This window comes from Garra rufa, chromosome 2 (genome assembly GCF_049309525.1).
Source record: "Garra rufa chromosome 2, GarRuf1.0, whole genome shotgun sequence".
Lineage (NCBI taxonomy): Eukaryota > Metazoa > Chordata > Actinopteri > Cypriniformes > Cyprinidae > Garra > Garra rufa.
This window is the reverse complement of record NC_133362.1, coordinates 48,849,847-48,869,234: the sequence shown is the minus strand read 5'-3', so window position 1 is coordinate 48,869,234 and position 19,388 is coordinate 48,849,847. Positions and strand designations below refer to the sequence as shown.

At 39.0% G+C, this 19,388-nt stretch overlaps 1 protein-coding gene across 1 annotated transcript; it reads right to left on the bottom strand.

Moving 5' to 3' along the window:
- Positions 1-326: 326 nt before the first annotated feature.
- On the bottom strand, positions 327-17,905 carry pnpt1 (polyribonucleotide nucleotidyltransferase 1, mitochondrial). Its single transcript, XM_073835262.1, has 28 exons — positions 17,709-17,905; positions 17,454-17,514; positions 17,306-17,380; positions 15,496-15,601; positions 15,038-15,087; positions 12,754-12,817; positions 12,630-12,677; positions 12,427-12,540; positions 12,165-12,351; positions 11,937-11,988; positions 10,521-10,578; positions 10,351-10,447; positions 10,167-10,269; positions 9,861-9,931; positions 8,700-8,736; positions 8,557-8,623; positions 8,376-8,465; positions 8,241-8,294; positions 5,642-5,751; positions 5,496-5,567; positions 4,378-4,441; positions 4,218-4,301; positions 4,059-4,142; positions 3,717-3,823; positions 3,592-3,647; positions 1,698-1,776; positions 1,565-1,612; positions 327-1,478 (listed from the first exon to the last, which is right to left on the bottom strand). The coding sequence occupies exons 1-28, from the start codon at positions 17,828-17,830 to the stop codon at positions 1,329-1,331; spliced, it is 2,310 nt and encodes a 769-aa protein (XP_073691363.1). The 5' UTR covers positions 17,831-17,905; the 3' UTR covers positions 327-1,328.
- Between the last annotated feature and the right edge of the window lie 1,483 nt (positions 17,906-19,388).

Sequence of the window (19,388 nt, the reverse complement as noted above, 5' to 3'; positions counted from 1 at the left end):
TGTAACACTGAAGACTGCAGTAATGATGCTGAGAATTCAGCTTTGATCACAGGAATAAATTACATTTTAGAATATATTCAAATAAAAAAAAAACAGTTATTTTAAATAGGACAAATATTACATTTTTGCTGTACTTTGGATCAAATAAATGCAGGCTTGGTGAGCAGAAGAGACTTCTTTAAAAAACATTACAAATCTTTGTCTTTGTCTTAGTTTTAAATTGTAAGGACACAACCTGAAATCCTGAGGATGATCAGCACAGCAAATGACAAAGTTTCTCATTTAGCAGTAAACCTAAAATTTACTTACAAAATGAAAAACAAGAGTTATTCAAATGGTTTATTTCATATCTGACCGGTTTCAAGTTTTAAAACTCCATTAAGGATTTTCTTGTAAATGAAAAAGTGTCCAATCTGACACATATTCCAGCATGAATGAGTATGCACACTACACTCTTGAAAATAAAGGTGCTTCACGATGCCATAGAAGAACCTTTTTTGTCTAAATGGTTCCATAAAGGACCTTAAACATCTGAAGAACCTTTCTGTTTCACAAAAGGTTCTTTGTGGTGAAAGAAGGTTCGTCAAATTATAAAAAGGTAAGAAAGAGATGGTTCTTTAAAGAACCTCTGACTGAATGGTTCGTTGTGGAACCAAAAATGTGACCCTGGACCACAAAACCAGTCATAAGGTTAAATTTGACAAAACTGAGATTTATACATCACATGAAAGCTTGATAAATAAGCTTTCTATTGATATATGGTTTGTTAGGATAGGACAATATTTGGGTGAGATACATCTATTTGAAATAAGAAATCTGAGGATGCAAAAAAATTGAAAAGACTGAGAAAATCACCTTTAAAGTTGTCCAAATTAGGTTCTTAACAATGCATATTACTAATGAAAAATTACATTTTGATATATTTACAGTAGGAATTTTACAAAAAATCTTCATGGAACATGAACTTTACTTAATTTCTTAATGATTTTTGGCATAAAAGAAAAATCAAAAATTTTGACCCATACAATGTATTTTTGGCTATTGCTACAAATATACCCCAGCGACTTAAGACTGGTTTTGTGCTCCAGGGTCACAAATAGTTCTTCTATGGCATCGCTGTGAACAACCTTTCAAAGCACCTTTATTTTTAAGAGTGTATCCTATGTGTAGGATTTGTTACTTCTCTCTTTTCTACAAAAAGTGCATGGTTTCATATTTGATGTTACCATCTCCAGGGTTTGTAGTGCAAAAGTTCAAGCCATGTTTGTAATAAGAGCATTTATTATAAAACATAGAGTGTACAAAGGTCCATAACGAGCTGAGGCGCTCTACGAGTCTGTGATCTGGTCTCTGGACGCTCCTATAGAGACGCTGTGTTTGTCGCTCAGACTCTTGACCAGCGCCGCCACCGGAGACAGCAGCACCTTACGAGACAACCTCATCCTGCCGTCCGTCGGGTCACGGCCGAAATACTTCACCTGAAACAACAAACACGTTAATGAAGATCCTCATACGGTTGATGAACACCCAGACGTCACACGACTGCTTCTGCTTCCTACCGCACCTGGATCTGCTGGCCCACCTCCAGTCCCAAAGCGCTGGGGTGTTTAATCTGAAACACACACACACACACCAGAGTTTCAGGAAGTGAGTGAACGTGTGCCGGAGATCTGAAGCGCAGGAGGACGTGTGCTCACCCGTTTGTTGTCCAGCTGAGAGTTGTGTAGGAGAACAGGGCTCATGTTGGGATACAGCTTCACCATCACACCGATGTCCCTGAAACACACACTCCAATGTTATGAGAGTTCACATAAAATATGAACATCTGATGCTCATTTACTCATCCTCAGGCCATCCAAGATGTAATGACTTACTTTCGTCTGTAGAACAGTAAAGATTATTATCTGAAATGCTGCTCCTTAGTAATTCATGAAATGCAAGTCAAGAGTCAAAACAGCAGATCAGGCAACTCAAGATTAACCCCATGGCTCCTGACAGTACACTGAGGTCTTACAAAGTGAAACGATTGGTCTGTGTGAGAAACTGAACATTATTTACAACATTACTACCTGTAATCCAGAGCCTCAGACACACGGGGAAATCTGAGTCTTTTACTGAAATGGTTCTTTCAAACAGTTTGTTTCAATGGGTTTAGTTCATAAGCTCATGTTGTTCTGTGTGTCTAAAGCACATAAAGTGAATTAACTAGACTTTATCAGCTCACTTTTTTTGCTTAATGAGAAACCATAAAAACATATATTTCTCCTTTCATTCAAGCTCTGGGTTCAACTCATGCGGTCAGAGTCGAATCATCTCCTCAGTTCAGTGATTGTCGGAGGAACTGAATCCTAGCGATAAATAGGGTTCGTACAGATACTGTAACATGAACTTTTAAGGACTTTAAGCACTACTTCTTTTTTTTTTTTTTTTAAGTACTTCAATCAGAGATCTCACTTATAGAACAATGTCTTGTCTTTCAAAGTCTAAAACAAAGATAAATAGATAAATAAAAATATACTAATAAAACAAAATGGCAAAAATAAAGTGAAGCAAATGCTAATTATTACTACTGAAGTATAACATTTCTGTATTTGCACATAATTTCTTTCTTTTTTCTTTAATTTTGTTTTTATAACTGTACTGCCTTCGTGGTTTGGCATAAAACAGCATACACTCAAAAATGCTGAAAATGGTGCTAGAGTGATTGCGAAGGAGACAAATCGTTGAATCAAGTCGTTATTTCTGTTTGCTTTGTAGACAAAAAGTTTGTAAAGCTTGGTAACATTGCGGTTGAACCCCTGATGTCACATGGCACTGAACAGTCCTGAACTGAATCAAATTATTCACAAATCTGCACCGAAGTCCCAATATGAATCAAATGATTCACACTTTGAAGTTCTGATCTAAAGCAAAAGATTCGAGAACCTGCTACAAAGTTCCAATCTAAATGAAATGATTCACCATATGCGCTTTGAAGTTCCGTTTGGAATCAAATGACTCACGAGACACACATTGAAGTCCTCTTCTGAATCAAATGATCTGCTATCCGATTGAAGCGCTTCGAAACAGTGAATCATTTTGAGACGCAGTGGTTTACTGATTTGGAGTTTCAAAAAGCTCCGTTGATACTTTGCTCACTTTCTCTATATAATTTATCCGTTGTTTGAAATGAATGAAATCATTACAATTAATAGGCCTAACTTACAATTGTTTTATTAAATTGTGATCACGTTAGACAGTTTCCGTCGTACTAAAAACATTTCATGACGTGACACTCATTATCTGGTTGTTGCCTAAAAAGACGGGTATATAATGTGCGTTGGTAATAGATTACACTAACATTTTGGTCAATCTATGGAAATAGGATTTTTTTTTTTTTTTTTTAATTTAGAATTTTGTGTGAAAAGATTTTATTAAAAAAAATATATATATATATTTTCAAGGACATCTTCAAAAATATTGCCATTTTCAAGGGTTCTCCAGGCCTTTAATTTCAAAAAGTCAAATTCAAGCACTACTTCAACTTTGAGCACCTTGTATGAACCCTGCTAGACGCTGAGATCAGTCCCGCTGTGAGAGACTGAGCCGTACCTGATCTCTGTGATGGTGGATGTGTACACGGCTCCAAACTCCAGCTGCTGCTCCTGCTGCAGAACAGAAGACAAGCGTTAGTCTCGACACCACAGTCATCAGAGCCGCTGGTCAAGCACACATACGTCATCTCTGCAGACGTCACGGATGAACTCCTGAGCCTCGTTCATGGCGGCGGGCGTCGGAGCAAACACACAGAACGTCTCCTCATCCACCTGACTGATGGTCACACCTGACGAGAGGAAGCTTCATCAGCGGACGCTTTCACACACACACACACACACACACACACACACACACACACACACACACACACACACACACACACACACACACACACAGAGAGACACACACACACACACACACACACACACACACACACACACACACACACACACACACACACACACACACACACACACACACACACACACACACACACACACTTCAATCATGACAGACGTCACCTGTCTGAGCCTGCAGTCTGCGCAGATTGAATCCTCCCGGACCGAAAAACAGAGCTCTTCTAGATAAAGGCACTTTGACGTTCTCTGTGGAAACAAGTTTATGTCAGAATCAGAAAAATACAACAGCACCAAAACCACACGAGGAGGAATCCATCGTACCAACGACCGGGCCGTTCTCCTTCCTGGAGCTCCTGGGTTTGGAGATGCACTTATTCATGATGCCTAAAATCTCTCTTTTGGCCACTGGAAGGAAACACAGCAAACGTCACGTCAAACACTGGCTGTGTACGTCACACAATGCTGGAGGAGTGAAGAGTACCTGTGGCCTGCTGTATGGCCTCCATCACGATCTTCAGAGGAAGCCCAGGGATTTTAATATCGGCCTGTGGAAACAGCCATAAACGATTGATCAGAAAATATTTTTGTAAACTGAAATAAAATAAAAATGTCAAAATAAATGAAAAACTAAAACTAAACAAACTAACTGAAATGAAATAATAATTATCAAAAATAAATAATCATTGCGTTCTCACCCCACGGCAGAAAACTAATAAAGACTGCGTCCTGAACAGCATCTGCATTAAATCTAGGCTGCTGCATCAGTTTTAGCCAAAATATATATATATTTTTATGTAACACAAGTGATCAAACCAATATACCAGAGCTGATTAATCGTTAAAGGATAGAGATTCAAACACCCACACGATCTCATTTCTAAACGACAACGATCACGTCTATTAAACCTTTGAGAAAGTCTCACGAACATTCAGATCTGTATTGCACTGCCACTGACACAGAGAGAGCAGTCATCATGTTTAGGTAAGAAACAGCTTCACAAATAATACAGTCCTTCATATTATCACAGCAATAGTCTGATTAGAGGTCATAGTTTGGATAGAAACATTTATGTCTATGGTAGAAATCAAAATAGAGCACGTCATCTTTTGAAAGTAATTGGCGCTTCCTTTAACGTTTGTTTGGCCACTAGATGGAAACAAGTAACTGTTAAAAAACCTATTTGTCATTGAATAGAGAGATTCATTCAAACTCACCAATTCATCCAGTAATTTATTCATTCCAACAACTTTTTCATAAATTTATGTTGGTTTATTAAATGTTAAATAATTCATTCAAATGAATTGAACACTTGATATTTTGTCTCACATTATTTTGCTTAGTTTAGAATTGTGGGGAAATCGTGATCTCTATTTGATCTATAAAAACTAAAACTGAAACTAAACTATAGAAAAACTAAATATAAATGTGTTCTCAAAATAAAAACAAAATTGTTAATGAAACACTGAAAACCAAACTAAATTTTATTGCAAATTTGAAAACTATATTAAAATAAAACAAATTCAAACATGCAAAACTATAATAACCTTGGATGAGGTTGAACATGAACATGCGGACGCAGCACAGGAGTGTGTGTGTTACCTGCAGAGCCGTGATCCCTTTACTGCTGCCTGCCATCTTGAAGTCCATGTCTCCGTTGTAGTCCTCTATTCCCTTGATTGAAAGCAGAGGAATGAACACATGGCTCATTTAACAGACATTTGCAGGACAGATGCTGGAGCACCTACCAGAATATCGGTCAGCAGCCTGTAGTCCTGGATCTCTGACGCTTTCTCAGGATTGGCTTTAGATATGAGGCCGATGGCCACTCCTGCTACAGCTGAGGAGATGGGCACACCTGAGCAAACACACAAAACACCTGCTCAGCGATCACACGGGTCAACAGCTGAATGAGGAAAAGCTATGTTTTAGACATTAGGTTTTTAAACAAACCAGAATGTGTGGAATATGTTCATAGATAATAAGCAGCATTGGATTTACTCTTGTTCAGGCTTAAAGGAAGGATTCAGAAAAGTCCAGGCTTAATTCAGCAGATATTGGTCAGCTTGTAAAAACAGGCATTGCCTAGCTTATTACATCTTTAATAGTCTCGGGTCATTCTGGGTCAGTCCGTGTCAAATCAACCAAATTTCAGAAACTTACCCGGCTCAAATTTTTGATTTTGATTATTCTAATATTTATTCTGAGGAAAGATAGACATGTATAGTGATGAAAGCCAAAATATTAAATGTCATGGATGAATATTTACTGAGTAATCCACTATTTTGTAGAGGGAGGTCAAAATGACAATTTACACCTTAGATTCAGAGTCAAGTTAAAGAGGGGTAAAGATGACTTTATAAAGATGGCAGCATCATTATCTCAAGAAGTATTAAAGATATCTTAATGTCCTTTTAGATATTGGGTCTTAACAAATGATCCCTTTGGCATGTTCATTTGTACGGCCCTACATGGTTCAGTTCCAGAGATATTGGAATTTCAATATGGCTCCAGGGGTAAATTGTTCAATTGTTGCATTTTCAGTAGTCAAAAACCAAATGTGGGTCAATTTGCAATTATGAGACTTGTTTTATTTTAAAGAGGAATGTCTGAAGAACAAAGAATGCTGAAAGTAGAGATGCATCTTGTTTCCTTCTGTCAAAACAACTGCATTAATGAACTTATTTTTGGATCTTCATTTTCCAGGCCCTACATCATTCAGTCGCAGAGATATGGGCATCTCAATGAGGGTAAATTTTCTTTAGATTAAATGGCTGAATCTCACCCATGTTCAGTGCTTGCAACCAAATGTTGGTTACTTTACATACAGCTGATACTGATTGTATTTCAAGCAAAATGTCTGAAGAATAAGTAATGCAGAAACTAGAAATGTTTCAGAATAATTGTACCTGTTTGAGTGTCGTAAATATTCTTTTTTCTAAAATGTGCATGCCTGTAACTCAAGAAATATTTAAGTTATCTTAATATGATTTTATATTTTGGTTTCTAAGATTTTTTTAAGGCCCTGTATGGTTTAATCCCAGAAAAACTGAGATCAATGTGTAGGTCTATGTCCAGATTCAGTATCCTACCCATTTTCAATTAAACTCTTGGTAGCTTCAGGAGCTGTTCTTTGTAAATTATACAAACAAAATCCCAAATACAGAATCTTACGAATAGACTAGAGAAAGCAAGGTAATGTGCCTCAACTTGACCATTCCAGTATTGGCTGTATACAAAGAGAACAACATTTGGTTTTCAAGCGCTGAAAATGGGTAACATTCAACAATGTGAATATGAGCGTCATTGAGATCCCTATATCTCTGGGATTGAATGATGTAGGGCCTTGAAAATGAAGATTGCAAAAGAAAAGTTCATTAAGAACTAGAATACGAAATCATATTGTGTTTCTTTAATACTTCTTGAGTTATAGGCACGCAAACTTTGGAAAAATAATATTTATGGCACTCAGACTGGTGTGTTCAGTGCAGTTGTCTTGGCAGAAAGAAACAAAATACATCTCTAGTTTTAACATCATTTGTTCTTCAGACATTCCTCTTTAAAATAAAAAGTATCATCACGTTTTTGCAAACTGACCCACGTTTGGTTTTTAACCACTGAAAATTTAACAATTTACTGCTGGAGCCATATTGAAATTCCAATATCTCTGGAACCAAACCATGTAGGCCATACAAATCAAGATGGCAAAAGATGTAAAAGGGCATTAAAATATATTTAATACTGCTACAGTTACAGTCAAGCAAACTTTGGAGAAAAACTTGAAAAGTGCTGTTTCTCCATTTTTGAATGGTCACCATTGGCACATAATGCAACGAAGATTGCTAAAGTCAACAGATGTTTCTAATATAACTACCAATCTCTGTTTAAAAATAAGATAATGATGCTGCCATCTTTCTCAAGTCATTTTTAACCCCCTGTAATCTGACTCTGAATCTCAGGTAAAAATTGCCATTTTGACCCCCCTCTACAAAATAGTGGATTACTCAGTAAATATTCATGCATGACATTTAATATGTTGTCTTTCATCACTATACATGTCTTTCTTTCCTCAGAAAAAATATGAGCAAAATCCAAAATTTGAGCCGGGGGTGTTTTTGAAATTTGGTTGATTTGACACAGAATGACCCTGCTGTGTTCTTGTGTGCCCCTTTTTTAATTATGTTTCCTGTCATCCCTACTCTATATCAAGCCGCCTGCTCAGATCAATGCAGACTGTCTGTGTTAAAGCACACTACTGTAAGGCTGTAAATAAATGAGGTAATTAATTGGCCTGTTTAATCAAACACAGGGCAGCAGCAGGACAGTACTGCTGTCATACAATCATACCTGCATCCATGAGCGCTAAACTGCCGCCACACGCCGACGCCATCGAGGACGATCCTGTTGACACAGAACAAAGACAGAAGGTGAACTAATGAAACTCTCATCAGACAGCAGTGAAGAGCATGTGACGCGCCGCACCGTTGGACTCCAGCACCTCAGACGTGACGCGGATGGTGAAGGGGAAATCTGCAGGAATGACGGGCCTCAGTGCTTTCTCTGCCAGCGCTCCTAAAGTCACACACACATCAACACATGAATGAGACACAGCTGAGACTCAGACGAGATGAACATGAGCATCTTACAGTGGAAGCACACTCACCGTGACCCAGCTCTCGTCGGTTTATTCCTCCCACCTTCCCGATCTCATTGGTCGCGTACGGAGGAAACTGAAAGAAACGCTCAGTGAATGAAGGCGAACAGTACAGTCTGAGCTAAAATATGCAGATTACAGCATCAACTCACTTCATAGTGCAGCATGAAGTTCTTGTCTTTGATTCCACTAGAGGAAACAAACATCAGATCAGAAAACATACAGCTCACTTTACTTCCAGACCAGTGTTGGGAAAGTTACTTTTAAAAGTAATGCATTACAGTATTGAGTTACTCCCTAAAAAAAGTAACTAATTACATTACTTAGTTACTTTGGTAACACTTTAGAATAGGTAAGACCTATTAACTATTAACCATGACTTATTAGCATGCATATTACTAGAATATTGGCCATTTATTAGCAGTAATCAAGCACCTATTAATGCTTTATTCTACATGACCTTATTCTACATCCCTAATCCTACCCAATACCTCAACCTAACAACTACTTTACAAACTATTAATAAGCAGCAAATTAGCAATTTATTGAGGGAAAAGTCATAGTTAATAGTTAATAGGTGTTACCTGTTCTAAAGTGTTACCGTCACTTTTTATGGAAAGTAATGCGTTACGTTACTTACTTTTAAAATTACTTTTTAAATCTGAGCAGGGCTTGTTTGTTTTTAATATATAAAGTTATATTTTTGGCAAATGTAAAAGCCTTTTCACACCAAAAGCCTCACGCTTAGAGAAAACATCTCTACAGTAGACCACAGAAGAAAAAAAAAAAAGGAAAACAAATTATCTTGAGTAATTTTTGCTTATTAGTACGGATGAATTGGATCATCGAAGGTCGGCAGCAAAGACATCGGTTAATAAAATGGGATTAAATACATAAAGGATATTTGTATTATTTAACACATTTAATTATGGCAGGTTTGCGTTGAATTTCAGTGTTTTTATTTATTTTGAAGAACACTGTATCTGTTTTGTAGTGAGTGAGATGAATTAATGCATGTTCACATTTATTCTAGAAGTAAAGTAACATCTCAACATGGGGACAGGAGAGCTTTTAATCAATAAATGGGGGAAAAAGTAACTAGCGTTACTTATTTGAAAAAGTAACTCAGATATTTTCTTGTCAATTAAAAAGTAATGCATTACTTTATTAGTTACTTGGAAAAAGTTATATTATTACATAACTTGCGTTACTTGTGATGCGTTACCCTCAACACTGGTCCAGACTGGTGAATTTGTCAGTGAAATGAGAGGAAAACCTTCTGACTGAGTGTGTGTGGAGGACAGGTTACTGACCTGAGCGCTGTGGTTATCACATCCGTCTTCATACTGGACTCCAGAGAGTCAAACGTCACCGAGCACAGCACCTGCACACATTCACACCAGATGAAGATGTCCATTCGCTCTCTGTGACGGCACCATTATCAACAACTGTCAGCTCTGTTGACCGTATCACTACACTGCAATATTTAGGAATGATGTAGTTTCAAATCAAAACCAGATAAAAAAGACAAACAAGTCTGATGTGCTTTTCTTCAAAACAACATTGAACGCCTCCAGAGAGCAGCACAAACTACACGTTGAGATCATTAGTGTGCTGACCTGCGTCTGACCCCTCTGAAAGAGAGCCGAGCCGTGGAGCGGCTTGAAGACGTCCACCTCACAGGAGATGTTGCGTATCGCCGTGAGATCTCTGCCGTCACACCTGTCACATGACGCAGCACATGTGTGTGTTACTAGACTGATGAACACAAACGTCAGAGCGCATGTAAAGAGTGTGGATTACCGCTTGTATTCATTGAGAACCAGATTCCTGAAGACCTCTTTGGAGACGCTGTTGAAGGCCTCCACCACTTCAAACGACTCTGACTGCGGAAACCTCTCTAGAGACATCAGACAGCATCGTTATTACACACAACAAACACACAATCGTGACAGCTCATGTCCGTCACGCACCTCTGATGCGCTCCTCCGCCTCCAGACGGATCTTATTAATCGCTTCATCTCGGGAGATCTGAGGAAACACACACACTCAAATTAAAAACGTGCACACCCTCCGGCCAGCCGACATTAGGATGAGTTTGTTTCTTCATCAGATTTGTGGAAATTCCATCACTGTCTCACCAATGGATCCTCTGCAGTGAATGGGTGCCGTCAGAATGAGAGTCCAAACAGCTGATAAAAACATGACAATAATCCACACCACTCCAGTCCATTAGTCAACATCTTGAGAAGACAAAAGTTGAAACAAATGATTAATCCACTAATTGAAATAATCCATAGTAACACTTCCTCCAGTAAAAAAAGTCCATCTCCTGTTGTCTCTGATGTCTTTCTTTCTTCAGTCGTAAAGAAATTATGTTTCTTGAGGAAAACATTTCAGGATTTCTCTCCATATAGTGGACTTCTATGGTGCCCAAGAGTTTGAACTTCCAAAATGCAGTCTAATCGCAGCTTCAACGATCTCAGCTGAGGAAGAAGAGTCTTATCTAGTGAAACAATCGGTTATTTTCTAAAAAAAAAAACATTTTATATGCTTTTTAACTTCAAATGCTTGTCTAGCTTTGTGTTCACTCCGGTTCAAGACGGTTAGGGTATGTCGAAAAACTCCCATCTCATTTTCAACTTCAAAATCATCCTACATTGCTGTTTTACCTTTTTTTGTAAAGGGTGTTTGATCTTTGTATGTTCACTTTGTAAACACTGGTCGGTACTACTGCAGCGATGTAGGACATTTTTGAAGTTGAAGAAGAAAATAAGATGTTTTTTTGACATACCCTAACTGTCTTGAACCGGAATACACAGAGTATGCATGCACATTGAGACCAGCATTTGAGGTTAAAAAGTATATAAATTATAAATATTTTTTTTTTTAGAAAATAACCAATCGTTTCACTAGATAAGACCCTTCTTCCGCGGCTGAGATCATTTAGAGCTCTTTGAAGCTGCGATTAAGCTGCATTTTGGAAGTTCAAACTCGGGGCACCATAGAAGTCCACTATATGGAGAGAAATCCTGAAATGTTTTCCTCAAAAAACATAATTTCTTTACGACTGAAGAAAGAAAGACATGTACATCTTGGATGAAAAGGGGGTGAGTACATTATCTGTACATTTTTGTTCTGGAAGTGAACTAATCCTTTAAATATAGATTTGTTTTGTCTGGTGTGGATTATTGATGTTTTTATCAGCTGTTTAGACTCTCATTCTGACGGCACCCATTCACTGCAGAGGATCCATGGGTGAGACAGTGATGGAATCACACATTTATACAAATCTGATCAACAAACAAACTCATCTACATTCATTTCTGGGTGAAGTGCTCCTGTAACAGCACCTGAGATCAGACACCGGCTGCTGGTGTGATGCTCACCTTGTCGTGTGAAAAGTCTGTAAATACAGCATAGATCTTCTCAGATGCCAACCTGTGGAGAAAACAGCCAGTCACACACTTAGGATTGTGAGTCAATATCATATTTTACCCTAAAACCAATTTTACATAGTCAATGAAGCTCGATAAATGTCATTTCCTTTATGTGTGATTGGTGGTTTTAGTGCTGGGGTGAATGTGAGGTGTTCTGTGAGATGTGATGGGTCTCACTGTCGTGTGTAGTCCACCATCTCGGTGGCAGCGGTGAAGAGTTTGGCAGGAGTGCGTTTGGTGATCTTCATCTCTCTGCTCATCTGCTGAATGGCCTGTATGATCTGCTGCGTGTGCTTGACGCCGACCTTCACCGCGTGACTGAAGTCCTGCTGCAGGACGTTCTCCGCCGCCGCCTCCATCATCACTACAAACACACACAGGTCAGAGGGGGACGCAGGGCATGATGGGTAAAGCTGAGCGCTGCTGAACTCTCACCGACCCACTTGGCTGGACGGGGCTCCGGCGATCACCAGGTTCAGCTTGCTGCCGTTCATCTCTGAGCGCGTGGGGTTGACGATGAACTCTCCGTTCACGAGTCCGACACGCACCGCACCTGAAACCAGACGCAGAGGTCATCTTACACAAGCGCTCCACACACGCTCTCTGCATTCACAACGGCACGAGTGTGAGCGCTGCACTCACCGATGGGGCCGTTCCAGGGGATATCAGACAGAGCCAGAGCCGCAGATGCTGAGAAATGATGGACAGACATCAGACATGATCACACACAGACTGAAGACGTGCAATAGGGCAGAGCTGCTCATACCTCCATTGATGGCCAGAACATCAGGGTCGTTGACTCCATCAGCAGCCAAGATGTTACACAGCACCTTCAGCACAAACACACACGAGAGTCTAGACACGCATTGTACATTTACAAAAACATCCATCTGCAAAATTTACATTTGTGCCCCTGGACCACAAAACCAGTCTTAAGTAGCACAGGTATATTTGTAGCAATAGCCAACAATACACTGTATGGGTCAACATTATCTATTTTTCTTTTATGCCAAAAATTATTAGGATATTACAGTTGAGGTCAAAAGTTTACACACCCCCAATGGTAATTATTTTACCAAAACAAGAGGGATCATACAAAATGCATGTTATTGTTTATGTAGTACTGACCTGAATAAGATATTCACATAAATTGAATTTATAAAAATGACCCTGTTCAAAAGTTTAAACTGCCTGCTGTTCTTCAGCTCCCACAAATTCTTTGGTTTTTCAGCATGTTTGTGTATTTGAACCCTTTCCAACAATGACTGTATGATTCTGAGATCCATCTTTTCACACTGAGGACAACTGAGGGACTCATATGCAACTATTACAGAAGGTTCAAACACTCACTGATGCTCCAGAAGGAAAAACACGCATTAAGAGCCGGGGGTGAAAACTTTTTAACCGAATGGAGATGTGAACATTTTTCTTATTTTTTCATTTAGTACTGCCCTTCAGAAGCTACAGAAGATACTTACATGTTTCACAGAAGTCAAAATAAGTAAAATTTACCCTGATCTTCAAATTTCAAAAGCTTTCACCCCCGGTTATTTTCCTTCTGGAGCATCAGTGAGTGTTTGAACCTTCTGTAATAGTTGCATATGAGTCCCTCAGTTGTCCTCAGTGTGAAAAGATGCATCTCAAAATCATACAGTCATTGCTGGAAAGGGTTCAAATACACAAAAATGCTGGAAAACCTAAGAATTTGTGGGAGCTGAAGGATTTTTCTGAAGAACAGCAGGCAGTTTAACTGTTCAGGACAAACAAGAGACTCACGAACAACTATCACTAAACAAAAAAACACAGCTGTGGATCATTCAGGAAACAACACAGTGTTAAGAATCAAGGGGATGTAATTTTTTTGAATGTGGCCATTTGTATAAATTCAACTATTATTTTCTCTTGTGGACTATATGTAAATATCTTTTATGTGAAATATCTTGTTCAAGTCAGTACTAAATAAACAATAAAATTCATTTTGTACGATCCCTCTTATTTTGGTAAATTAATTAGCATTTTGCAAATTCTGAAAGGGGGACGTAAACTTTTGATCTCAACTGTAAGTAAAGATCCATGAGGTTCCATGTAGATATTTTGTAAATTTCCTACTGTAAATATTTTAAAGCTTAATTTTTGATTAGTAATATGCATTGCTAAGAACTTCATTTGGACAACTTTAAAGGAAATTTTCTCAATATTTGTTTTTTTTGCAACCTCAGAATCCAGATTTTCAAATAGTTGTATCTCGACCAAATATTGTTCTATCCTAACAAACCATCAATGCAAAAATGGAAAGCTTATTTATTTAGCTTTCAGACAATGTATAAATCTCAGTTTCAAAAGATTTATCCCTATGACTGGTTTTGTGGTCCATGGTCACATTTAGTCTGGATATTGTACATGCTGCATGAGTGTCTAACAACTGTTTTTAGCTAAGCAGTTTAATGAATATTTCTGTGCTTTTGTCACTATTGCCTTTGCAACAAAATGTATGTTTCTGTGCAAAATGTAAACAATCTACAGGTAGCCCTGAAAACGGCTAAAACCAGCCTAGGCTGGTTGGCTGGTTTTAGCTGGTCAACCAGTCTGGTTTTAGAGGGGTTTTGGCCACTTTTCCAGCCTGGCCAGGCTGGTCTTAACTGGTAAGGCTGGGAAACCACCAGCTTAAACCAGCCTGACCAACATGGGATCTCCCTGCTGAAAAAAACAGCAAACCAGCCTAGCCTGTTTTTTTTCAGCAGGTAGATCCCATGTTCAAAGTGAAGCTCAATAAACTGTAGCAATATTGTTTTATAAAATAATACCATTTACTCGCATTACAATAGAAAATGTCACAGTGTAGAAGAACACTAATTACCATGCATTTAGTAAACAGTTTTCAAAGAAGATTCATGTGATCCAAACATTTGGAACAGCACAAAACCTCTCAGTCCATCTGGACTGTAAGTGTGTCTGATATCAACAAGCAGTGACTCATTCACTCATTCAGTGACTGCAGTGCTGAGACTGAAGAGAGATCTGTGTGTGCAGTGTTCACGTGAGCATCACACCTGTGTGTCGTAGAAGTATCCGGCAGGAAACAGCGGCCTGATGGAGCGATCTGCACAACACACAGCAGACACACACAGAGTCAACACCGCAGACATTACTAACGCACAAGGTGTGTGTATGTGTGTGTGTGTGTGTGTGCCTGGTATTCATCACGTTGTGGGGACCAAATGTCCCCACAAGGATAGGAATACCAGTAGATTTTGACCTTGTGGGGACATTTCTGAGGTCCCCATGAGGAAACAGGCTTATAAATCATGCACAATGAGTTTTTTTGAGTAAGTAAAAGTGTGCACAATCTCCTGTGAGGGCTAGGTTTAGGTGTAGGGCCATAGAAAATATGGTTTGTACAGTATAAAAACCATTACGCCTATGGAATGTCCCCATAAAACATGTAAACCCAACGTGTGTGTGTGTGTGTGTGCGCGCGTGTGTGTGTGTGTGTGTGTGTGTGTCTGACCGATCAGCCGGCTGGTCAGGATCTCAGTGTCTGTGGTGCCCAGTTCTCGTCTCAGGTAGTTTGTGGGGATTCGTCCTGCGGCCGCCGCTTTCTGCCTGTAATCCACCTGATGACAGAGAGATCACATCACAGACTGTCCCACACTCACACTGAGAGCTTTAATCATATACAGTGAGGTTAATAAGTATTTGATCACCCTGTGATTTTGCAAGTTCTCTTACTTAGAAATCATGGAGGGGTCTACATTCTTCAGCATAGGTGCATTTCCACTGTGAGAGACAGAATCTAAAAATAAAAATCCGGAAATCACATTGTATGATTTTTTTAACAATTTATTTGTGAATTACTGTGTCAAATAAGTATTTGATCACTTGAGTCAAAAAATTTTAATATTTGGTACAGAAGCCTTTGTTAACAATTACAGAGGTCAAAGGGTTCCTGTAGTTCTTCACCAGGTTTGCACACACTGCAGGAGGGATTTTGGCCCACTCCTCCATACAGATCTTCTCTAGATCTGTCAGGTTTCGGGGCTGTCGCTGAGCAACACGGAGTTTCAGCTCCCTCCAAAGATTTTCTATTGGATTTAGGTCTGGAGACTGGCTAGGCCACTCCAGAACCTTGATATGCTTCTTACAGAGCCACTCCTTGGTTTTCCTGGCTGTGTGCTGTGGGTCATTGTCATGTTGGAAGACCCAGCCACGACCCATCTTTAATGCTCTGACTGAGGGAAGGAGGTTTTTGCCCAATATGTCACAATACATAGCCCCGTTCATCCTCTCCTTAATACAGTGCAGTCGTCCTGTCCCCTGTGCAGAAAAACACCCCCAGAGCATGATGCTTCCAGCCCCATGCTTCACTGTAGGTATGGTATTATTGGGATGATACTCATCATTCTTCTTCCTCCAAACACGGCGAATGGGGGAAATGTTCTATTTTGGTCTCATCTGACCACAGGACTTTCTCCCATGACTCCTCTGGATCATCCAGATGGTCCCTGTCAAACTTCAGATGGGCCTGCACATGGGCTGACTTGAGCAGGGGAACCTTCCGTGCGATGCAAGATTTTAAACCATGACGTCTTAGTGTATTACTGATAGTAGCCTTGGAAACGATGGTCCCAGCTCTCTTCACGGCATTGACCAGCTCCTCCCGTGTAGTTCTGGGCTGATTCTTCACCATTCTTAGCATCATTGATACCCCACGAGGAGAGATCTCCCATGGGGCCCCAGTCCGAGGGACATTGACAGTCATCATTAGCCTCTTCCATTTTCTGACAATTGCTCCAACAGTTGTTCTTTTTTCACCAAGCTGCTTGGCAATTGCCCTGTAGCCCTTTCCAGCTTTGTGAAGGTCTACAATTTTGTCTTTTGACAGCTCTTTGGTTTTGCCCATGTTGCTACTTAGACTTTGGCTGATTGTGGGGTGCACAGGTGTCTTTATGACAGCTAACAACCTCAAACAGGTGCTGAGTGTAGCTGGACTATTTAAAAGCAAAATAACAGGTCTTTGAGGGTCAGAAATCTGGCTGATAAGCAAGTGATCAAATACTTATTTGACACAGTAATTCACAAATAAATTGTTAAAAAAATCATACAATGTGATTTCCGGATTTTTATTTTTAGATTCTGTCTCTCACAGTGGAAATGCACCTATGCTGAAAATTGTAGACCCCTCCATGATTTCTAAGTAAGAGAACTTGCAAAATCACAGGGTGATCAAATACTTATTGACCTCACTGTACATGAGAGACACACTAATGGATGTGATGAGCCTGATCCAGACTCAGCTGCAGATGAAGGCTGTCACTCACCACCAGCGGCATGAACTGAGCTGCGGCCGGTTTGGTCTTACTGACCGCGGTCACCATCACTGATGTCTCACCCAGCTGCAGACACACACAGACAGTGATGAGAAGAGAACACACCCCACTGGATCTAGCGGACACAGCGCACACTCACCCTGACCACTGCACAGCCGTCAGCGAAGCGGGCCAGTTTCCCTGTGGAGATCTCCAGCTTCCTGCACACAGTAACACAGCTTCACACTCACCACACTAACACCAGGGCACTGAGAGATAGACATATGCCAATGGCACTGCAAGGTAGTTCAGAGAAAGCGCTGTATTATTGTGATCAGGGTGGTCATGTGTCATCTGAATGTTATTTGTATGTCAGCGGCCACCAGCTCTGACTGACTGATGAAGAGTCTCTCACCTGTCCGCTAAACTCACTTCCACAGTTCGCTCATGAAAGCCTCTGACAGCCGCGAACCGAACCCAGCCGAGCCGGGCCTTCATCACACACCTCATCATCATCATCATCATCATCACTCTCATTCTAGCACACAGAGAACATCACAACACACACAAACACACATGCAGCAGACACTGGGCAGCCATGACAGTATGAGAGCGCAGCTACAGCAAGACGACCTTCAAGCGCTGCATTTCAAAATAAAAGTCGCCACTTTTTGTTAAATCCGGAAAACCATTCACGTTACTCTAACAAGGAAATATATTATATAAACTAAATATTTATTACAATTAAGTCACATCGACAAAGATCACCAATCTTAAGCGTTTTAAATACATTTAATTGTTTCAAAAATATAAAAGTATTTTGAAAGTTTTTTTTATTTTTTTATTTCTCCTTCAAATAGCAAACATGCAACAATACTTAACATCAGCACAGAACACAATACGGAACGCAAACAAAAGTGGGGGATACGTATAGCCTAACAAGTATACATCACGGAGGGTAAAACATTACAATTTACAAATAACATTTTTTTAATATTAGAGATGTTTTTATACATTTCTTGTTTCTAGTAATTGAGGTCAATGAGTCATAAAACATCTTAAGGACTTTACAGAAAAAATTAAAAGAGGGAGTAATATTTTTTATTTTTGTTTTATGTATATGAAACTTCCCAAAGAGAATTAACACCTTTAAAGCATTATCAACTTTCTCTGATCCGGTATTGCAATTCACAAAAAGGATCATAGATTCATCTATTTTAACTGTTTTATAAAATATATCAAAAACCAAGATAGATACCTGTTTCCAAAAGTCTTCAGAATATTTACAGTTACAAAATAAGTGTGTAAGTGTTTCATTTTCTAAACTTTTTTTCTAAACTTTTTTTCTTTTTTAAACTTGTTAATAAAAGTGTTTCAAGGATAGTACCTGTGCAATATCTTAAAATGTATTTCCTTTACCTTATTTGGCAGTAAAGATTTATTAGATGCCGACCATATTTCCTCAATAGAAGGTATGAAAAAGAATCGTTTCCACTTTATGGGTGCTTAACAGCTGACATCTCGAGTAAGACATTTTCTAATATGTGAGTTATTACACTTAATTTCCATGATATTAATACCTCCAATAACAAGATTTGGGATTTGTCGGACAGCTGAACTATAACCGAGATGTATTTTCACAAGGTAAAGCAATTTAGGGGAAATGCTTTTCACCAGCAGATTATAATCTCTACAGGAAGATTCAATCCCTGAGAAAGAAAGAAATTGCTGATAAGTATAAATCTCACCATTCGTGTTCAATAAATCAGAAAGAAATATAATATCTTTATCAAACCATTCTTTTTTAAATATACTCTTGTTTTTAGACAACACAAATTGTTTATTCCATAGTATGCATGAATGTGGAGAGAAATTATGTTTAAAGGCTATTTTCCATGCTTCTAGTGATTGCTTATGAAAGTTTGATAATTTTATTGGAAGTTTACTGAATTTGAAGTCACACGATAGTCGCAAGGATAACCCACCACACTTTTCTAAAAATAGATTGGGGATATAAAACCATATAGATTTACTCTGGGCCAAACAATGTTTAATCCAATTGATTTAAAAAATAATATAAAGAGTACTAAAATCA

Bases quoted from the DNA above. Each gene is read 5' to 3' on its own strand.
- pnpt1 (XM_073835262.1), bottom strand. From the start codon at position 17,830: ATGAGAGTGATGATGATGATGATGATGATGAGGTGTGTGATGAAGGCC. The intron at 10,448-10,520 runs GTGCGTGACGGA...TGATGTCTCTAG, and splicing joins GGCGGAGGAGCGCATCAGAG to AGAGGTTTCCGCAGTCAGAG. The intron at 4,143-4,217 runs GTACGATGGATT...TTGTTTCCACAG, and splicing joins GGAGAACGGCCCGGTCGTTG to AGAACGTCAAAGTGCCTTTA.